The following is a 22,282-nucleotide window of genomic DNA, read 5'->3' as shown; positions in this document are numbered from 1 at the left end:
AAAATAAAAAAACCCCAACAACCTATAAATATCATGCAAAAATACTTGTTTTAGGCGTAAATGGTGTAGATGTGCTACCTGGCTGGACATGGGGTGCCCCACGGGTTTCTCAGGGGTCAGTAGGCCACTGGGAAGGTCAGCCTGGTAGGAGAGGGGCGGAGGCCCCGAGGAAAACTCGCCCAAGGTTGGAGTGCTGGGGGCGTTGGGAAAGTCTGAGAAGCCTGGCTGATTTGAATATCCCGAACCAGCTAAGAGACAAGGGAAATTAAAGGTAAACTATCAGCATACTCAGAGAGAGCCAGTTCTCAGGCTAAAAACTTCAACTTAAAATCTTGAACTTCAAGATAGTCAGGTATTGCTCATCTGTCTATACAGCTATATCTATTAATATTCTATTTTATATTTTCCCACCCACTTGCTAGTTCTCTTCTATCTCATGCCAGCTATCGATCTGATTTGATCGAAGAGTTCTTCCTCTAAAACGCATGCAGACAGCCACCAGTACCATGGGGCAGATCAATGAGCACGGAGGAGAGCTCTAACACGTCTTCAATATGCATGATTGCAATGATGCATATCCGAAATTTGTCAGTGTGGATTCCCTAACAGACCCTATTGTGCTGTCCGGGGTCTGTTATACTCTCTGGGATTTGAACTCATGAGCTCCTTAGACAGTTGAGCCACTCACAGTGCTTCTAAACATTACTGGACAAGACAAATGTAGCAAAATATTATATTTAAATATAAATATTATAAAATTAATAACCTTGGCTGGGGTAATCGGGCGTGCTACTGCTGCCGCCTTGTGGTAAGGATTGGTAGGGTGACGAGGCCGGGCCCAACGCAGCGATCATCTCCATAACACTGGGCAGGATCATGTGACTGGGGCTGAGGGTGCGACATCGTTTCAGCGCTGGACCATCCGGATCCTCTTTAATATGCAGGTCAGGCTTCACAGGGACTGGCTTCCAACTACACACTGGATCGATAGTGATCTCCTCATAGTCCGAACTATAAAAACACATTCAGATTCAGGTTAAAGGGCACTTGAAATTAATTGACATTTTATTGAACTAAAGCCACAATGGTGTACAGTGACTTACTTCTGAATATAGATGAGAATGCCCAGCATATACTGATCCACTTCTAGTCCCTCCAGAAGAGCTGTCTTACTGCAAAGACCAGCGTGAGAAACTTGAGCATTTGAGCATTTCTACAGGAGTTCATTGAAATCAGTCCTTTTTCATAACTTGTGATGGTAGTTCTGGTTTTAACAGTAGGGTTGGAATTAAAGTGGTTGCTGGCACATTTTATTAAATCACTTTTCCCTTGTTTTGAAAGGGAAACCATGTGTTTTGCTTCCAGGGATTTATAAATAAGAAAGTGAAGAGAATAATACATGAAAGGCTGGAGAGCTAAGTCAAACTATTCCACTGTTGAATTGCTTAGCTAATAGTTAATCTGGACAATTTCCATGTTACTCATTTGACATTTGAACCTAGTTTTAATCGCAGCGTATTCTTGCAGGTATTCTTCAGGACCCTACACACTTTCAACAAACACCAGATTTTTGCAGAAAGCATTATGCATAGACCACCAGTCAAAAGTTTGTGGACATGCGACTGAAACATTTCTCATGATCTTAAAAATCTTTTGATCTGAAGGTGTGTGATTAAATGTTTGAAATCGGTGTTGTAGACAAAAATATAATTGCGCCAACACATTAATTTCTTTTATTAGAAAAGTAACATTTTATTTACAAAACAATATTTATTTAAACGGACAACTCTGAGGGGAAAATTCTGAAAAGCAGGAGATAAGTGTCCAGCGTCGGTGGGAACTCTAATACTGTTTAAAAATCATCTCAGGGAAATTCCTCAAGATTTCAGGTGAAAAAACGCCAAGAATATATTTCTGGAAATTCTAGGTAAAAAGCGTGTCTACTTTGAAGATGCTAAAATATTAAATTATTTTGATCTATTCTCATAATTCCATTTTTGTTACTCTAGAGTTTTGATGACTTTATTATTATTATTAAAATAAAATAAAAACGTAGTGTAAATAATAGTAAATAGACTTGAGTATATTTGAGTAGAGAATGAGTAGAGAATGTCTAGTTTAAAAAACATCCACTTTGGAATATTATATGCATTACACAAAATGTATTGTTATTGATGTAACACTACAATATTTGTGTTATTGATGACTTGTCTGAAAAAGTCATTCACAGACTAGAGATTACAGCTGCATGGTTGTAGGAGCATACTGTACACTGCAGATTGAGTGACAATTTGTGCACAAGCATTATTCAAATCTTTATATTGAAATATTTGTGGATTAATTCATTAGCTCACCCACTGGCAAGTACAACTCAAATATGATGCTTCCCAGTCCCATGTTTTTGGTTGGCTGGAAACTGTAGTAGCAGCTAATGTAATGTAATAACATGTGACCAGTTAGTTTGCTAGTCAAGTTAAAGTTTTATGATTGTTATCTTCCTCCAACAACTATTCTAATATAAAACAATGTAAATTAAAAGTGGATTTTATTCCACCCCCTGTGTGTGAGATTTACTTTTTCACAGTAAGGTCAACATTTGCATTAAACTGTCCATCTGGATCAAATGGTTGTGCACATTAGAAGGTTATACAGGGTGTTAACTGTGTCATTTCTGCTTTATAAGCTCACTTATCAAATGTGCAATCCATGCTTTTATGACCAAATGTACCTAAGGGAGTGAATTAACTATTACATTTTTTTTTTTTTTTTTTTTTTTTTAAAAGGTCACACGTCCTCTAATTCTGTTCACGAGGTTAAATGTGGTGCACCTAAAAATGTCCCGACCCAACAGAAAAGAACTCGTACTTGCACACAGGACAGCGCCAAGTCCCTCTCTCACAGTTAAGCTGCAGGTACGACTCCAGGTCAAAACACTGTGGGGGGGAAACACAGGCACTTTTACAAACCTATACAGCATGACATCATGTTAGAGGTAAAAACACCAGTAATTAGAGCAACTAGTGAGCAGTTTACTCGCCTTAAAAAATAAATAAATAAATAAATAAATAAATAAATAAATAAATAAATTTATAGGCAGAGCTCTGAGGAGCAAATATCCAAAAAAAATATTTTGAAGCTCAAAAAACATGCTTAACATACCTTTTTCAGTTGGTCCTAATCCTAACCAAACAATGGCTGAACTGGACTATAAAGTTTGCGATAACTCTCTCTCAATTTCAAATGGTATTCAGTGCACAAACATAGAAATCGGGAGTCAATCCCCTCATCCTCTCACCTGTATGTGCCTGCAGTCGTGGCCCCGAGCTGGAAGCTGGATGCGTCGGAAAGTGATCGGACACTTGAGGGAGACCTTGATGGCTGTCTGCTCCACGCCATCCTCGCCGTTTAGCCCAGGAGTTCCCGGTATGGTTCCGCTGCTGAAGTTCCTCTTGACTGGAAGCAGAAAAGTGAAGATCAATGCCAGGGGTAAAATGAGCAATGTCATGCTTTTTACACAATATAAACAGAGAGCGAACTGGCACGACTGCGGCATACTTTTGGTGACACAGTGCTCGGCAGGCAGGAGCCTCTTCTTCATAAGACCCTGCAGCACAGAGCGCACTGAGGGCCGGTGGACCAGCTGCAGCACGAACAGATGAGACTGGAGAGGAGGAGAAAATATATTTCAAACTTAACATAGTATACTTACTATCATAGTTATCACAGGCAGTATAGTAAGCTACGATATAATAAAGGCAAATGTCCAGTTTCCCAATACATCAGGATCCAGAAGATTACATTCTTCTTTTCTTAAGACCGTATTGCTTCATTTCGTTCTGTTCAACTCACGTTAAAATACAAGGTTTACTCTATGAATAGTTTTGAAGGTGTTTCTTAATAAAAAAAAAAACAAAACTAACAGTTTTCATTTCTCTTCTTTCTTCACCTACCCAACCTTATAGCTCCTATATCCAAGCCCATATTTCGAACTCTAGGCCAGAGCCCTATCTTAGCAGGGATGTAACAGTTGGATTATAATCTTGGCTTTCAATTTCACTGTAAACACAAACTGAAGAGGTGTCAAAAAGCACAAACACAAACACTTACACAGCAGCAGGCGGTGACGGTAATCTGGATGGTGTTCCGACCTGGCTGGCACACTTGTTTCAGGTAGAGGGGCTTGTGGGAGGTTTTGTTGTCGCCTCGCTCGATGGTGAGGGGCGTGGCGTTCACGCTCACCTGCACCGAGGCCGGCCAGTTGGTGTTCATCTGCCGGTCCTCATGATGGTAGCATTTAAACTGCAACTCCAGGTCTGGCCTAAGTGAAAAGAAAGACTCGTCAGTACATACAGCATATGTATATTAATGTATAAGTATGTGTATGTATACAAACAATTTTTGACACAAAAAAGCAAGCATCTGTTGGAGGAGAAGACGGCTATATTTTTCAAACGTGGAAGTAAACAGCAAGGCAAAACCTGAGCACTATTAATAATAAGCAACTCCTCCGTTTTAACGACCAGACACGACAGTCCTGACCACTTGTTCTCTACTGGCTCACAAGACCAAGGCTTGTGAAATCATAGGCCAGAGTTCTAGATAAAGTTGCTGCGACTCAAAACTAACCCCCTACCCAAAACAAACGTGTCTCACATCCTGTGTCCTTTCCCCTTCTGAGAACTGTATTCTCATTTGGTCTGATCATTGCTCAAAAGGCAGAAAATAGTAGTTATTTATCAGGTGTCTCCTTTATCGCCTCAGCAAGGAGTTGAAAACTGTCAATGCTATAGCTAAACTGTGATGTCGGCACCTGATGACTTTGTTTTTCTTTGATATGTTTAAATGTGAGGAGATGATGTATTATATCAGTAGTGTAGTTATATGACACTGTTTCCACATTACTGTGCATTTTAAAAGCCACTGTTAGCTAGTGCTACCTTCAACCTATATTAAAGTTTTGCCACTTACCATCCCTAATATATACACTTGTATGTATGATTTAAACACAGTAATCACTATGCGTTTAAATGACTAGAAGCAATAAATGTACACGAACGTGAGTTTAAGCCAGACTGTCAGAATTGGGAGATATATTTATGCAAAGATGCAAGACACCAAATGTTACAAGTATTCCAAGTACCAAATATATGATGGATATACAGAAAGAGCAAATTTGTACAGTACTTGCTCATGGAGAATACTTAAGAGACAAACCATCGCTCAAAATTGCAAGGACAGAGTGAGAAAGTCCCAGAAGCTTGGGATTAGATCATGGGCTTAGACCCCGGTGTGTAGTTAGTGTGAACAGTGTGTCTGACCTCATCATAAGTGTCTTGTAGACGGAGTCGCGCAGCTGGAAGACGTGGTTGCTGACAGCCAGGTTGTGCTCCAGCCGGAAGGGTTCCAGCACCACCCCGTCCCGAACAGGGAAAGTCAGACGCAGGTCATCGCTTGGGTTCCCTTGTAGACAGAGGACAGAGTTAGACCAAGCACTATACAGCGGGGGATATACGCATAAACATTTTTTTCAGTAAATATATTTCCAATGAGGTTATCCACATGAAATTTTCACCAGACTTTGGTATTAACTCAAGAAATCCAGAAATATAAAGAATTCACAACATTAAAGTCCATAAATAAAGTTATGTGTAATAAAGTGGAATGGCACAGGAAAGAAGTATTGAACAAGATAACTGAAATTTATATAATACTTAGTGGAGAAGCCTTTGTTTGTGATGACTGGAAATATATTTACTGAAAAAAATGTTGATGTATTCAACACTTATTTCACCCAAAGTAGGTGCATGAAAAATTACTCCAGCCTTTTTTTTTTTTTTTAAACCTGTATTTGTAGCACATATACAGAGAGAGAAAAGAGAAAAAAAATCTGATTACTACAATTTCTTATAAAGGAAATCTAAAGGCAGCTGCTGATGTATTCCTACAGAACGTTTTCATACATTTCTCAGTTAATCATAAAATCTGTAAAAATCTGTATAATTCATCCTTTCAGAGGTAGGAATACCTGACAGAGCGGAGAACTTGTATGGATATATAGGTGTGATCAGTCAGAGATACAACAAAACCTTTGGGGAAAGTATAAAATAACTGATATGTTTTAAAAAACTGCACAAGAACAGCTTTCTCAAGAGTTAATATGGCAAATGTGATTTTAGTCCTCGTTATCCCAATAAGGATTGTTTTACAGCAATCACTTTATTATAAATGCACTCAGTTGTCAAAGTAGCAGACGTTTCACATTTGCGAGTCAAATATAGTGATCTGGTAAATGTTTAAAATGTAGTAAAAACTGTGTACGGTACTGTTTTCTAGTCAGTGTAATTATGTTTAGTAATATATATGCATGTTGCGAACTGCTGTAATGAGTGCTGTAATTGACATGTAAGGCAGTATTGTGAAAGAATATATTGAGAAGGTATTAGCTCCGGTACCTGTAGGGGGCTGCATTGTGTTGATATTGGGCTTGACGTCAGGGAGGAAGGGAGACTTCACATCCTGGCCAGGCGACATATAGGGTGGCATTGAGCTGCCAGGAGTCATGGGAGGAGTAGGGTTTCCAGGCAGGGGTGAGCTGGGGTAGCCAGGCATTGCCCGCCCAGGCTGGGGAGAAGAAAAAAAACCTTAACATTTTTGATTACACACATACACAAAACTCAAATAGTACAACTACCAACAATGAAATGTTAACTTCACACAAAAAAATATTCCAATAACATTGCTAATAAGAGCTAGATTAGTCATTTGCAAATTACGTTATGTGAATCCATTGCTTCAGTGAGAACATTAGCATTTTTGGAGGAAGTGCTCCTTTGAGCCAGAGCATCCAGTGACAAAGTCCAATCAGGGTGGTTCTGAAATTGTTAAATATTAACCGGATGTGACCTGCATTCCTATTTACAAGAATGTATCAACATAGACAGAAATACAAAAGGAAAGTGAGGAGAGAGAGAGAGAGAGAGAGAGAGAGAGATAGATAGATAGAGAGAGAAGGGTCACTGACCCCGTTCACAGCCCCTTGGTTAAACGTGTTGTACCCTCCACCTCCACCCACTCCTGTGGCCAGACTCCCATGGTTGTTAGCTTGCCCGTTGAACTGATCCGCCTGAGAAACAAATAATTCTCTTAATGTCAGTAGATCAAAACATAATAAGTTATGTCAGCATGTATTATATTCACTACTGCTTGATCAGCTCACCTGATCGCCCTTTTGCTATTACAGAAACACATGTTCAATATTAGTGTTTACAAATAATACTGAAACTATTATTAAAGTGTATTTACCAACCAAAAAACACTGGTTTTAAGGCAACATTCGTATTTGTGGATCCTGTAAACCACAGAGCCGACTGGTCTTTTGCTGTGTGCGACATTTACAATATCTTTTCATGTTCACTCAGGCAGTAGCACATATCAGATTCCGGCGTTTTCACGCTCACAAAGCAGCAGTTTGTCTACCACAAAATACAGAAGCAGGAACCGCCTCGCCACGAAATCTGATACTGCTAGCTTGCTACAGAGTGACACAAGCTGCTTGCAAAGAGACAACGCAAGAGTTGCCAAAATGTGTTTCAAAATGTCTTCGGCTGTGATCGCAAGTAATCCATGGCTGTTTTACCTTGTAATATTGTCCTGGGTTTCCTGGTCCTGCAGGATACTGGCCCATGTTGGACTGCTGAATCGGCATCCTGTGGCCCGTGTAGGAAGGCGAAGGTGCCGATCGCTGTGGGCCGGGGCCGTGGTACTGCATGGCCTGGCTGGGGTAAGGACCCGCTGCTCCCATCCCGGAGCCATACTGCTGCCCCGGGAATCCCTGTGAGATGAAACAGTCCCATGACTGAGAATAGATGAAATAGATCATGCTACTTGAAGACAGAGAGACCAGAGTGGCAATAACAATTCTGTGAAAAAGCGGCTCTTACTGATATATCTTACTGATTATTATATATATATATATATATATATATATATATATATATATATATATATATATATATGTGTGTGTGTGTGTATATATATATATATATATATGAAAAACAGTAGACTTGGTCAGTGTTACAAGCGTTAACAATATCTTTGATTGAGAGCAACCTTTACTTAAGGTATTACTGAGAAGTTACCAAATAGTTTTGATGACTAGGAGGATCATCCTAGAATGAGAATGTGATGGAAGATCTTGCACAAAACACAATCATTGAAGAAACAAACCTGTATGTGTTAATTATAAATACGAGAAGAGTACGCTTATAGTATTTTATTACGCTCAAAACTTTCACTCAATTCCAAAGACTGCGGCCATACTAAATTGCAGACAACAGCTAAATGGGAACCGACGCAAAAGTAGTACCTCCTCTCACTAACCTCAGAGTTGTAAGGGCGCTTCAGCCCTTGCTGGTGTCGTGGCGGAGGTCCCTGCTGCCCTCCGGGGTAACCGGAGTGTTGGGGCATACGCTGTCCCTGCGAACTGTACATTCCTCCCATAGAGGGGGGTCTGGATCCCACCATCCCAGAGGAGGCCATGCCTGGCGGGCCACGGGGTCCAGGGTGGGGCATGAACTGAGTGTTGTAAGAGGAAGCACCACCCATCTGCAAGGCAAAAAAAAAAGAAAAAGAAAAAAAAAGGAGTAAAACAACAAAAAAGCCCCTACGCCCATCAGACCTAGCAGGCTTGAAACAATGGCTGGAGATTTGCCTGCCACTGACATGCACTGGGCACAGATAGGAAAACAGCAATTAGGTCACCATCATGGTCAATCAAATCCACACTCAACACCGCGGTTATGATGTGATGTCTACTGCTGGCCTGCCAGTTTGTAAAGTCTGTTTTTATAATGAGAAGGGGGCAGGGGAAACGTCTCCTTTTAGACTAATTAAAGCCATATTCTTGGATTGATAGTGTGATCTGATGCTCCACCAGCAGGGGGCATATTGAGTGCAACCATAAGCATGTACCACACAATGGCATGCGAGATTTCGAACACAAAGTGCTCAATGTGAAAAAGACATTTGAGCTGAAATATGTACACCTCCATCAACAAGCACATAACAGATGATATGCGCTTTGTTCTCCTTCCTGTTTTCTAAAATGAAGCAAGTGTCAAAATAAAAGTCATCTGGCTTTGGTCAAGTGACATTCCTTTTTCTGCAATAAAACATCCGCTGTGGTCAAATGTGAGCAAGGCAACCTGATAACAGCTAAGCATACAAAGACAAACAGGAGATGCTCCTTACAGGCCCGTAGTTCATCTCCTGGTTCTGCTTTTCCTGTATTGCAGCAACAGTCGCCGTGGCGGTGGCGGTTGCTGTGGCAGCGGCAGCAGCGACGGCAGCAGCGGCGGCGGCCTGGGTGAAGTCGGTGGGAGGGCGAACGCCGTGAGGAGGCATCCCGAGGGAGCCTCCACCATTATTGGGGTAACTAAAAACACAGGGCGCAAACACAAACAAGCTGTCATTCATGATGGCTCACATCATCTCCCATTCAACACAACAGGAGACCATTACTGGTCGTGTTGAAAAACAGATGTTTCATATTTTGGAACGTGGTGTGTGAGCGTAGCTGATTATGCGTGTTGCTATGCAAAGTAGAAAGCCTCATCGCTGAAGTGTTCCGTAGAGCAAAAGCAAATGATCAGAGCCCAAAGATATATTGCTATGCAAAAGACTATCGGGAGGGGGGAAAAAAACCCAAAACAATGTGTGAGTGTGTGTGTGACTGGGTAGGTGAGTCAGTGCAGGGGCGGGACTCCTCTCTGACACACACCAAGGCAAGGGCATGCTCAGCCCCCGCAGTTGTGACGCTGAAGCAAAACACTGATGTCGTCCTACTCCCTCACCACTCAAGGCCTAATCATAGCCTCTGTGAGTGTGAATTAACACCAGAACCGTGGGCTCCTCTTACCTGCCGCCATACGCAGGTCCGGTCGGGTAGCCCCCGCTAGGCCGGCCATACATCCCCTGCTGCATATAGCCCTTGTTGGGCTCCGGGTAGCCCTGCTGCCCCATGAACTGGGGAGAGTTCATGCCAGGGCTATTGCCAGGCATCATGTGACCACCAGCTGAATTGCCACCCGGTCCCATAGGAGCACCAAATACCTAATAAAGAGAGAAAGAGTACGTTGTTCATTTATTTGCTTCTCTGCGATTAGCAATTTCTAGACTAAACTCGACAGTTAAAAAAATGAAAAGTAGAACACTATTACACCAAGGTGACTGGACCAGAAATACCATCCAGAATACATCATCATGAAAAGCTTTAGCAGTTTTATTGTTGGTCAAAGCCTGATATCCACAACGATTCAAAATGACCAGGAGAACAGAAAACCTTTATAGAGCTCAACTGAAGATTACAGACCAACTGAAAAAACCCTGCACCTATAACAATGGCATTTTCCATTGCACTGGAAGTACTTCGGGGTGTGCGGTTATAGGAAACTAATCAACAAACAGAGTGGCGTTATGCGGCCTGACACACAAGAGTTATTTTCTAATAAAAGTGCATCCTATCCAAAGTATTTTATTCCTCGTACAACGCGACACTTCGCCAACGATTAAAATTTGTAACTATTCATAAATGACACACTACGCATTTTTAACTGTTTATAGTTACGTTTAATGTAACGTCCATGAGACAGTTTGTGTCATTCTGCCGTTCCCTCATCAGTCTCTTTTTTTTCCTCTCTTAAAGTTATGAGACAAAAAAAATGCAGCTTGTCACGTTACGGAGAAGAGCAAAGTCATCTTCTGAATACCCGTTTTCCCGTGGAGGGACACTTCCTGTCTGTTAGAAAGCGCTGTCTCGTGGACGTTACATTACTGGCACTGGAGACTCCTTTCATAAATGTTAAATAAAAGTCTCCTTACAGAAGACATTTTTCTTACCAACAATTTTTAATCCGTTTTTTAATTTTTTAAATTAACATTAGATTATTTAGATCATGCACCCCACATGCAAATGAGCTGTTACTATGGAAACTATAATGTATTTGAAAAGAACATTAATATAAACCTGTAATATGAATTACAATCAGAATTACTGCTGTTACAGAAATTTAATCAACTTCTGGCCAATTCAACAACGCTGTAGCACAAATCTATTTGAAATGAAATCTCTCTAGATGCTGATGAGGCCAGGCTTACCTGGCTGGGTGAAGGACTGGTAACCCCCCACACTGTGGTTACCACAGACAGGGAGCCGGGGGGCTGGTTGGTGCCTTGCTGCCAGGACGCTGGGTCATAGGGGTACGAGCCGTCACTGTGGGAGGGCAGGCAATGACGCCAAGGTAAGGATTAGCGGAAGAGACAGAAATGCTAGCCTTTCCCTCTTTTTCCTTCTTTGTGTTCACGCTGCTCCCTTTTGACCATGTGACTGGGCAGGTGGTGAATGTTTGATTTACCTACTGTAGGCTGATCTGATTGCCGAATCGACAGGGTTGAAATGGCATAATGGAGTTTTACGCTCATGTCTTCATGCGATACTGACATATATGGTGTTAACAGAGTCAGTGTGTGAAGGAGATCGAGAGAGAAAGCATGTGTGTACGTGTGAGTCTGGAAGTCTTTGTGTGACTTGAATGTGCTACAGCCACATGCTCTAGAGGTGCTCGGCGCAATGTTTCCATGGCGACTACAGTCACTTAGAGACAGGAAAGAGTAGCGATGCCAAGGGAGGGGTGTGTGTGTGTATGTGTATGTGAGAGAGACAGAGAGAGAGAGAGAGAGAGAGAGAGAGTGTTAACGTTCACGGATGTGTGTATGTGTGTTAGAGTACCTACTGTTTTCTGTATAACTGGATCAAACCAGATTGCTCTCATTTAATCTTTCCAAAATTAGCCAAACTACATTAGGCGGTGCAGCAGATGGAAAGTGGAAAAAATACAGCTGGTAGAAAATATCAGAGTGTGAATACACACATCTCATTTTTGCTTTGAAATGAAACTGAATGATTAATTCTGTTAGCGTGTAAGCATCCTAAAGACAAAGACCAAAAGATTTCCTGTGTACACCACAGAGCTTAGTGCTTTTACTTGCACCAGGGTCTTCATCAGAACAATACTTGTGATTGATATTGAGATTATTTGTCATAATAGCAAAAATGGCACAGAGAATATCAGGAGCTGAAGGACTATGTAGCTGAAATCATACTCGAGCATACTTTCTGAAAGAACTGAGTTGACAATAAAAGTGTTTTTTAAATTTATTTATCTTCTGAACGGTTAACCTTGAGCACCCTTTCACACTTGATATTAACAGCACTGCAGTGGAAGCCCCAGAGCCCCGATGAACGTTTTTCCAGCTCAACCAGCGGTCATTTATCGCTGGCCTGCGACCCACAGGATATTGGGGCTCTACAGCGGCTCTGAGTGATGGCCTCCAGTGGTTGGTGGTCGTCGCTGGATTAGTGGAGTCGAATGAGCAGACCAGTTTGCCATCAGTGGCACAAAGCATTCCATGGGAGACTGATGATTTTTTTTTTCTGAAAAGAAAGAAAGAAAAAAAAAACCCCAAAAAAACCACCAGATGCTCTTCTATCATACCTCCCCCCTCCCCTCCCAACAGCCTCACATCAACCCACCCGCAATGAAACAGGAAACCGCTGTTCCGGAGCCAAACCCAAAGGCGCCCAATCAACACAAAGCTGACAGCACAGCCAATCAGAATTCAAATCGACGATGAGGCACATCTGAGGCTGGGCGAATGACAGGCGAGTATTCGGAATGCTGTTGAGGAGTAGTGAAGCCGTCGCCACTGCGGTTCTTTTCTACAGCCAATATTCACTTTTCGTATTTGCATAATTATGTTCCCTCACTTACTTTACTTACGTACAAAATCCTGGGCACAAAGAGCACTTGTACAGGAATCAGATCTATTGACAGAACTTTTACGCTACAGTTAATATAAATAAATCTCGGATATTAATTACTACATCATAAATACTAAATGTACGTCTGTGTGCTACATCAGCGATACCGAGAAGTAGCCAGAAGGGCTTCACATCTCGAGCATGTGGCTTTTGAGTGTTCTGGGAATGCGAGGAAACAAGTGACAGATCAAGAAATTCAGAGGCTCGAGTACGCCATCTTCAAGGAGGAAGTGTGTGTGGGTGACGTGTGGAAGAGAGAGCGAGAGAAACACACACACACACACACACACACACACACACACACACATATATATATACACATATATATATATATATATGTATACACACACAAAATGAACTGATACATGAAAAAAGCAGAGCAGACAGTTTGTTCATGCACACACACACTCAAATTGCACGCACCTGTGTGGCGTTGGAGGCAGGGCAGGTTTCATGGAGTTGATGGGGTTCATCGGAGGAACGTGGGGGTCAGCTGAGAACCCCAAATCACCTCAACCTGGCAGGCGGTCTGATAGAGAGAAAGACAAATGTCAGATTGACTGAAACAAAAGGTGGTTGTTTTTTTTCTCGTTATGAGTCACTGAGGGCATGTGAATGCAGTTGCATTGTGCAGCTTCACTTTGATAGCTGCAGTTCAGCCCCTTTGGCAGAACGGGTTAATCACCAAGCACAGCGCACTGGGACCCATCTCCACTCACCCCCACGTTTCAATAACACACATTTCGCATGCATTGCTCGACTGCTTCGCCGATCGCAGCACTAAAATGAAAGAACACAAAGAATCCGCTTTCCCAGAAAGCACACATCACCACAATCACTCTTAGATTCCCCTCAGTGCTGGGGATGAGAGAGGACTCGTTTCAGGCTGGAAAGCTCAAGAAGACAAAAGAAGAAACAAAAGACTGTGATTGTGCGCGTGTGTTACTAGAGGGACCGGGCCGATAGATTTTAGCTGCATTTGTGGACAAGCGAGTACGCCCTGCTCCAAACACCACTGGCTGGCTGTAGATTCCTCCTCTCCATCACGAGAGTGTGAGAGAGTGAGAGAGAGAGAGATAGAGAGAGAGAGAGAGAGAGAACAGGAGGGAGGGAGGGAGGGAGACGATGGAGCTATTTATAGCGCTTTGATTTCAAAAGGAAGAGAAAAATGCAGTGTGGAAAAAGCAGCTCAGGATCTCGTGGCGGTCTGTGTGCGATTCGAGCCCTCCTTGAAGATAATGCCTTCAACCCCCCATCAATAATTCAGAGTGACCGGGGGAGCTCGTTTGAAGAAGAGGTGGCTTTGCTGGCTCTTGTTGGGCTTTATTTGGACGTACGTGTGTGAGGATTGCAGTCGTTAAGTAATGACAACACCCCCACCTCCAAACACACACACACACACACACACACACACACACACCCTTTCATCAGAGCATTATCCTATCCCTTTCTCTTGTTCAAATCTTCCGTGTCTTTCTCCTATCTAGAGGGTAAGCACCATTAACAGACATGCTAATTTGCTGCCAACATCAGTGCCTGTCACCCCCCCCCCCCTCCTCCTCCACCCCCTTCTTTCCGTACAGATTTAGGTCAGACGCCCTACAGCTTGAAAAAGAGGGATGAAGAAGAGGCTGAGCGGGGAGGAGGGGAGAGACGGAGTTTATCCGAGAGAGGGTCACCTACAGGGATAATGAGGAGAAGAAGAGAGGGAGAGACATGATGTGTGCATATATACGAGTGCGTGATTAGTAACAGAAAGAGAGAAGTGGGGAGGTTACATGGATGAGCTCCTCCAAAGTCATGTTTTGATAACCACTTGATTGAAGCAGGCTTAATAATAATAATAATAATAATAATAATAATAATAATATTAACATGCTCGCACTGGCCTCTTTTTCAGCTCCGTGACAACACACGGTTTGTTCAAGCTTTGTCTTCCCACACTCTTCCAACACTTCACAAGTGCGTGGATGCTTTTGTGTGCCTCCTAACGATGCCTGAACGCCCTCACCGTGCTTTATAACGTCTCCATTTAATTAATGTCCGCCAAGCGGCTGATGGACTGAACGGTCTGTGCTTAATTAGGCCTGCACTTGAAAAGCCAACCTCTGTGATTATTAGCGCAGTGCATTCGAGAGCCCCTTCAGCGAAAGAGCAGCCATCCAAGCTGGTACTACAGATTACAGTAACGCATCTGCTGGCGTGGCTAAACTCGCGACACTGCAGCGTTCTCTCGCTCTCTCTCTCTCTCTCTCTCTCTCTCAATCCCTCATAAACCATGCACACTGCCTTCTGAATGAGCAGTCTGAAGTGCAGAAAGCATAAGCTATGTGTCATGGCGGCAACCACACACACACACACACACACACACACACACACACACACACACACACACACACACACACACAGAGAGCTCGGCACCATGCAGACAGCACGCATGCGCGTGCGCACACTCAAACCACTTGATCTTATTCACGAGCGCCTAGGTAACACACACTTCAGCATCCTGATCTCGGTCTCTACTCGTTCTCTTTCTATGTTTGTGTGATGGATAATGGCACAAACTGTTCTTTACTCCGCGAGGAACAGAACACGCTGTTCTTTCTTTCACTCTTTCCAAGGTGGATTTTATCCATCTCTCATTCCTCCCCCTGCCCGCAGTGCCCAGATCCTGCTGCTGTGTAACACCCGCCCCCTTTTCTTCCATCACCAGAGCACACATGCTTACAACCATCCCCTCCTTCTTGTGAAACCTCAGTGTCCACCCTCCTTACGCTGCCTTTCCACTCTGGTTTTTTTCTGTTAGTGTCGCAGGTCGTGTCCTCCGCTCGCACAACAGGAAGATTTGAGCAGGGACACTCGAGCCAGCAATGTAGACAGTAAAAAACAAATCAGTATAAAAGTCTTAATATGTCATCGATTACAGCACAGTTCAATTAAACAAGCATGTGCACTAAGCGTTTACTAAAATGCCTCCTCTTTTCGGGCTGGAAGCCTGCAGGCCTTTTTATTTCTGATAGACCATAGAAACGTCTGTGTGTGTAAAACCCGAAGTGCAGATTCAGCTCTCTGAGGGGACGGAGTGTTTCAAGTACACAACCACGTAGCGGAGCAGAACAGAGACCCGGTAGGAAAGAGAGGAGAGATCCAGATGAAGACTGGTTCCCTTTTGAGTCTGGGTCCTCTCAAGGTTTCTTCCTCGTAGCGTCTCAGGGAGTTGTTCTTTGCCATTTTAAATTAATACATTTAAAATCTATATCCTGAATTTATTCATGTCTGTCAAGCTGCTTTGGGACAATGTCCACTGGTAAAAGCGCTATACACATAAAACTGAACTGGACTGAAGATCCTATACCAGTAAACAGGGATTTAAAACAACAACACTGCTGGTGAAAAGCAAGTCCAGGATGGATCTCCATGTTTGACCTGTAGGGCTTCTGTTTAATAGGATCAACAGAAGTCTGTCTCTACTTCATCAAATGGATATTTTTTTGTAATGTCTACTCAATCACAAGTCAATAATGCAAAATGGAGCATCACTAAAGACAAAACGACCCACTTGGGACTGCCATCCAAAATCTGCCATTTGTTCGCATGCCAAACCCGAGAGCAACTCTAGTCATGTGATCAAGAAGCAGCCCCTCCCCCTTTGTGGCCCCAGGCTGGATAAGTGTAAGTTTAGAGGCCTCCAACACACACACACGCACACACACACACACACACGCACACGCACACGCACACGCACACGCACACGCACACGCACACACACACACACACACACACTTAAGAGCAGAGACACATGGGGGAGGGTAGCCAGGGGGGAAGGGGATTAGGAGCCACAGGAAGACTGGGTCTGATAACACATTCCTGCACACACACAAATTGATAAGAGAAAATAAGCAAACCAAACAATTTGCGATGGATGCCATCTCCCGAGATCAGTCCTACACTGAGAGAATCGGAGGAATTTTAACACTCAAAAGTATTTTTAATTGCAAAAGCGGAATACCACCAGCGCAGGGGGCTTGAAGCGCCTCGTTTATCGCGACGATTACTCTTCAAAATGTTAGCAATTCACACCTGAGTGCTGGGTCCATTTTAAGCAGACAGCTACCAACAACGCGTTTGCCTCGAGGACATGAACACCTGAGCGTCAATAAGGACCAACAGAAACGGATTTCCTTCCTCATTGTTTACCAGCGAAAACCTGCAAGCTTCTTGCTATTGCTAGGGTCTGGTAGCTTTTGTTCCTCGGAGCGCGGCGAAGAACCGTGTGCCGTGTATTTGAGCTTTTGAAAGGAGATGATTGTGAATTGGAATCCTGACAACGTCCTAGCCGTCAGTGTCTGGTTAGGCGCTCTGGGTGAGAGAAGGCAGCGGTTTGTAAAAAATGTGCTGGTTGGGTTCGCATATTATAGGTTAGCGAATTGGGAATGAGTGAAATGAAAATCCAAATTTAGCGAGTAAACAGGGTTTAAAAAAAACATAGATGGCATGAACCTCAAACTTATCCATATAGCACGCTCCACGTGTTGTCACAGTGCACAAGTTTTTGTTGCGTTAAGAGAGTGATGAAAACAGGTGAACAAATAACAAATGTGCAGGAAGCAACCGAGAGTGAGATTTTTGCAGCCATCCGTAAGAGTTTACAGGCGGAGCTTCTGAGACAGACACTTTTCTTTGGTCAAGCAGACATTAGCGACCGTCCTGTACTTGATACGGATTTCCAGCTCACATCACCTGGGCTGGTTATACAAGTTCAGAGTGAGCAGGTTCACTCAACCCACCAGTGGTGTGAAAACCAGACTGAGTTTCGCTTGCGTGAGTCCATCAACCAACCACTGATCACTGTTGTTCCCAAAGACCAACCACACACACCTCCAAAACTACTGTCAAAGTGCAATAATTAGAGGGCATGGCAGGATGATATTACACACACACAAGCTTATTATCTATTACTTTCTATTCTGATCAAAATCTTCCGTTTTCATCTAACAATGATTCAAAGAATATGCAAATTAGTCTGTGTTGGTGACTTCTCCGTCTGGTGACCTCTAGCAACTTTTCTGAGCACGCGCTAGATCCTTTCCTCTGTGCGTGTGTGCAACAACGGGGGGCGACTACAGAAGTATCGTCTCCCAGGTCAGCTGTGTTTGCATTGTAGTTAGTCCTGTGCGTGAAGCCCGTTTGCCTCTCTCATACCTACAGGCCTTGTGCACTCATGCAGCATTATCCCATTGAATCAACTGATCAGACGTCACCCGGCAGAACTGGACAAGGTTTAAAACCCAGGCTGGCATGCTGCCATTATAATACCTCAAATTAAGATGCGACGACGTGACGAGCCGCCTGTCTTCGAGTAGCTTGCCTTAACGTCAAAGCAAACCATTCAGATATGACTCTCCCAGCATGGCACGTCCCAAGCATCCATGTTTCATGAGACATCTGTACGTGGTTTGTAAGTTTGTTTGTGTCTAGCCGAGAGGCAGCGAGCCAAGGCTGAGTAGCTGCAGCAGCAGCAGAGTGGAACGAGACTATCTCTACTCAGCACGATTAATGGTGCAGTGAGAGTTTTCTCTAGGTCAAGTGTTCCACCCTTTTTCGTCGTGCTCTCTTTCGCGATTCACGAGTCCAAAGTTTCCGAGGAATACTCAGGCTCCACCCTAGTCACCTTAAAGACAAGACTGAGGCCGTTAAACATTCAGAATATCCCACATGCCTTTGCTTTCTCTCACTCGTGTGGGAGTGGACTAGGCTTGCCCGACACTAATTTAAAATGGGGGGATTCACCTTGCTGTAAAACGCTTTAGTATTTAGCAAATAATGGCTTATCTTGTTTAGACAGGAAAAAAAAGTAAACAGGGTTAATGAAGCTCGGGTGATTAGCGATACCAAATAGGATCAAATACTGTTTAGAATGATGAGTAAAATCAAGCAGAATTTACCAACACTGATGTACCAAAAAAGGGTCAACCAATCAAAACTGATTAAGAGCCAAGATCTTGTCTTGCTGGTAGTTTGTCGCACAACACAACTAAAAAACGTCTACCTCTAATCTTGACAATAAAACTATGAGCTCATGTGCATTTCATCTACCTGCGATACTGAATAAACAGTAGTTAGGATTAAAGTGGTAATAATATTTACAATGAAAATACTTGCATTTGGCTACCAAAATGTTCTGCACATACAGAAGCGGATTAAAAACTCATTCACAACCCTAACATTTCTCAGATTTCCTTTACAGAATACTGCTCGTTGTGTAGAGCAGGAACTCCCGGCGCGACAAAACTCATTTTCCCTGCATGAGCCACTTTGAATCGAGCAGCCACGAATGCAAATGGAGCCATATTGTATTGATTCCTCTTTAACGACTTTGTTACGCCGCTGACTGTCCTTTATAAAAGCAGCGTCGGCTGGTTCGTTCAAGGGCCTCTGCTTGATAAACTTGTCTGACTTCAACACTCAGTCCCCCCCCCCGACTCACTCTGCACACAGTGATGGCTTTCTCTCTTTCGGTGGTGTAGAGGGGAGAAAACAGGTTGACTGACTGATGGTTCACCTGATTAACAGTGACACAAGCACCCGATGGAGACTAGTGCACAGACAGCTTGATGCTGCCCTGCCTCACCGGCAAAAGCCACATTATTCTTCTGATATTGGGCAAGAAAGGCATGCCGAGGAGCTACTGCAGGGCAGCGAGAGAGCCTCCCTCGGTTATCCGGGTGCAAAATTATCCTCAGCGTTCATCTTCCCAAGAACCGATGCTGTGCTCATTCCAGGACTCGTCCACGACACAATTGCACTGAACGTCCTTTCAACACACGTACAGTTTTAGAATAATAAAGATTTATTTAGAATCCTACTTTTCTGTGTCACTTTTATTCTTAATACTCACACCTTTTCAAACCTCTTTGGTTCCCCTTGTCCATACTCTGCACCGAGTTAACCAGTGAGCTTTGAATAATGAACACTGCCCTCAGGCTAATAGGCCCAGCTCAGCCTGTTAGGCTAAACTTCTCTTCAGAATGAGATTTTACACCTAGTTGATATTCAGAGCCTTAAACCAGTCTCACTGTGAGCGCCTCAAAGCGATAGTGCGTGTCACCGTTCAAGATGGAGATCAGACTAAACATTTCACGAGGGAAATGTTTACGCAGAACATTTCTACTCTGTTATTTATCTAGTGAGCTCTTGAGGTGAACTCGGGACACCATTCACATGCGTGGCCTTCAGGCTTAAAATAGAGCCATGAGGATCCATCGCTAGTGCACAGCTTGCAGATGGTGAGAGAAGCGCTGGTGGAACACGGCGGACCACAATCCGTACAGGGCATTAAATCCGCTTCAAAATTGCACGTGAATGAGCAGCCAGGAATCGCCGTTCTGTCCCATGCCGACACTTGAGGTCTCATCTCAGATTTATATAGGCTGTTGTGGTGAATAAATAGTAGCTACGGATAAGAGCAAGAAGAAATGTGACCAGCTGCACACATGTGGCCTTTGCACATGGTTAATTCGGGTTAACCTGATTACTGAGTATGAACTACTAAAAGATCTGAAGACATTCAAGAAATGCAGCTGGCTTTTCAGGAAATAAAACCTCACACACACACACACACACACACACACACACACACACACACACACACACACACACACACTCACTCACACACACACTCACACACACACACACACTCACACACACACTCACACTCACACACACACTCACACACACACACACACTCACACACACACACACACACTCACACACACACTCACACACACACTCACACACACACACACACACACACACACACACACACACACACACACACACACACACACACACACACACACACACACACAGTGAGCATGCTCCAAATCAACGATGTGGACTGATAGAACAACGGCTGCGTTTCCAGTCAGTGGGCGTAGGCTGTGGTCAGAGCTGCTACGTAAGCCTCGGAAAGAGCAAAACAAGACAGTGACGAGGTGTTTGGTGTGGAGATGTCAGAAAGCTCGGCCTGACCGTGTCACAGTTGCGGGGGCGCTACGCAGTGTCACAGCATCCGTCAGACATGGGAGTTCCACCCCCTGCACCCCACGCTGACTCATTCCAAGCCGACACACACACACACACACACACACACACACACACACAGCAAGCGCTTCCTAGCTTACACTCACACACAACCATGCAAATGTACATTGATCTAGTACCAGGCATATTTGCAAGTCCTTAACAAACATGGCATTAGAAGCTGCTAGATTAGAGAGCAGAAGCCAGAGCCCTGGAGCCTTTTCACAGATAGAAGACATGCAGAGAATGAGAGTCAAAAGAAAATAAAAAAATTATTTCTACACTAGGCAGACGGTTTCTTCTTACCCAGCTTTTAATATGTAGCATTCTGATTCTCAACAGTGTCTATTTTACCCTTTTTGCAATTTTGTGTAACTGATGAACTCACTTTTATGCATCAGGCATTACGCAAATATGTCATACAACCATTAGGAATCTCTACTGTGATCAACTGGTCCTGACTGCTGCACTGGCTAATAACTACCCTTTTTTTTTCTCCAAAACTAAAAAAGTAGAGGCCAATACTGAAATGAGTAACCTATCCAGAATATGAAGCAATAATGGTCTCATGGAACATTTTGTTTAGCTCTGTTTATTTCTTCAGTTTATTTCTGAACTGCATAAAATGGCCCTGCACCTTATGATGCTTGATGGTTTGAACTGTCAGCTCTCCTTGCGTCCTCTTGTTCTACTCATCGGCGAGTTGCGTCAAATGCGAAACTCCTGAAGTCAGTGAATCGGTCACCGGAGGAACTCGTGCTCTCAATTACAAAAGGTGATATGAACGTCGCAAAGCAATATCAAATCCTTAAAATTTACTTCCACCTTCAAGAGGAGAAAACAGAAAGTAGTTTTCCTCTGTGTTTAAATCAGAGAATATTCCTCTATACACTACTATGTCACCACTGTAAGAGATGAGCAGGCACATCTACAAATTCTTTTTTTTTTTATTTTGCCCACTGTTTCCTTCTAAAACTTGCCTTTTATAGTCCCTCCCAATTCAGAAATACAGAGTTAGCACTGTTGTTGGTCCTCCAGTATCCCCTTATGCCTGAGCCACACTACAGGATGGCCTCTAAACGTCTAGATTTTAGACCGTTCTTAAATGCTTGCCTTCCCAGATAAAATACAAATCTTAATACTTTAGATATACTGACAATCCAGTCCTGACAGGGCACGAGATGGAATTTCCTTGTCTCGAGATAACGAGATACAAAATATCGGCAAGACGAATTTTGCTTTTCTGGTGTGTATTGTTATATGTCTGTTCAATGTTCATTATGAGCTTTAAATCATCTTACACCAGTGGCAGCAGCAGATGTA

The 22,282-nt window shown here is 43.3% G+C and overlaps 1 protein-coding gene across 4 annotated transcripts in view; it reads right to left on the bottom strand.

The window, feature by feature from the left end:
- Positions 1-22,282, bottom strand: part of zmiz2 (zinc finger, MIZ-type containing 2) — a 48,054-nt gene that overhangs the window by 3,215 nt on the left and 22,557 nt on the right. For all 4 annotated transcript variants that reach the window (XM_047160698.2, XM_047160697.2, XM_017488538.3 and 1 more), the window contains 16 exons: positions 13,301-13,406; positions 11,155-11,269; positions 9,917-10,110; positions 9,250-9,433; positions 8,380-8,604; positions 7,637-7,831; positions 7,022-7,123; positions 6,453-6,621; positions 5,319-5,460; positions 4,108-4,318; positions 3,556-3,661; positions 3,296-3,453; positions 2,866-2,933; positions 1,104-1,172; positions 767-1,011; positions 79-248 (listed from right to left, as the gene is read on the bottom strand). In XM_047160698.2, coding sequence (XP_047016654.1) covers positions 79-248; positions 767-1,011; positions 1,104-1,172; positions 2,866-2,933; positions 3,296-3,453; positions 3,556-3,661; positions 4,108-4,318; positions 5,319-5,460; positions 6,453-6,621; positions 7,022-7,123; positions 7,637-7,831; positions 8,380-8,604; positions 9,250-9,433; positions 9,917-10,110; positions 11,155-11,269; positions 13,301-13,350 — 2,403 coding nt within the window. In that variant the 5' untranslated portion in view covers positions 13,351-13,406. The remainder of the gene's footprint in view (positions 1-78; positions 249-766; positions 1,012-1,103; positions 1,173-2,865; positions 2,934-3,295; positions 3,454-3,555; positions 3,662-4,107; positions 4,319-5,318; positions 5,461-6,452; positions 6,622-7,021; positions 7,124-7,636; positions 7,832-8,379; positions 8,605-9,249; positions 9,434-9,916; positions 10,111-11,154; positions 11,270-13,300; positions 13,407-22,282) is intronic.

This window comes from Ictalurus punctatus, chromosome 16 (genome assembly GCF_001660625.3).
Source record: "Ictalurus punctatus breed USDA103 chromosome 16, Coco_2.0, whole genome shotgun sequence".
NCBI classification, from domain to species: Eukaryota; Metazoa; Chordata; class Actinopteri; order Siluriformes; family Ictaluridae; genus Ictalurus; species Ictalurus punctatus.
The sequence above is the reverse complement of the archived record's forward strand: the minus strand, read 5'-3'. Positions and strand labels throughout refer to the sequence as shown.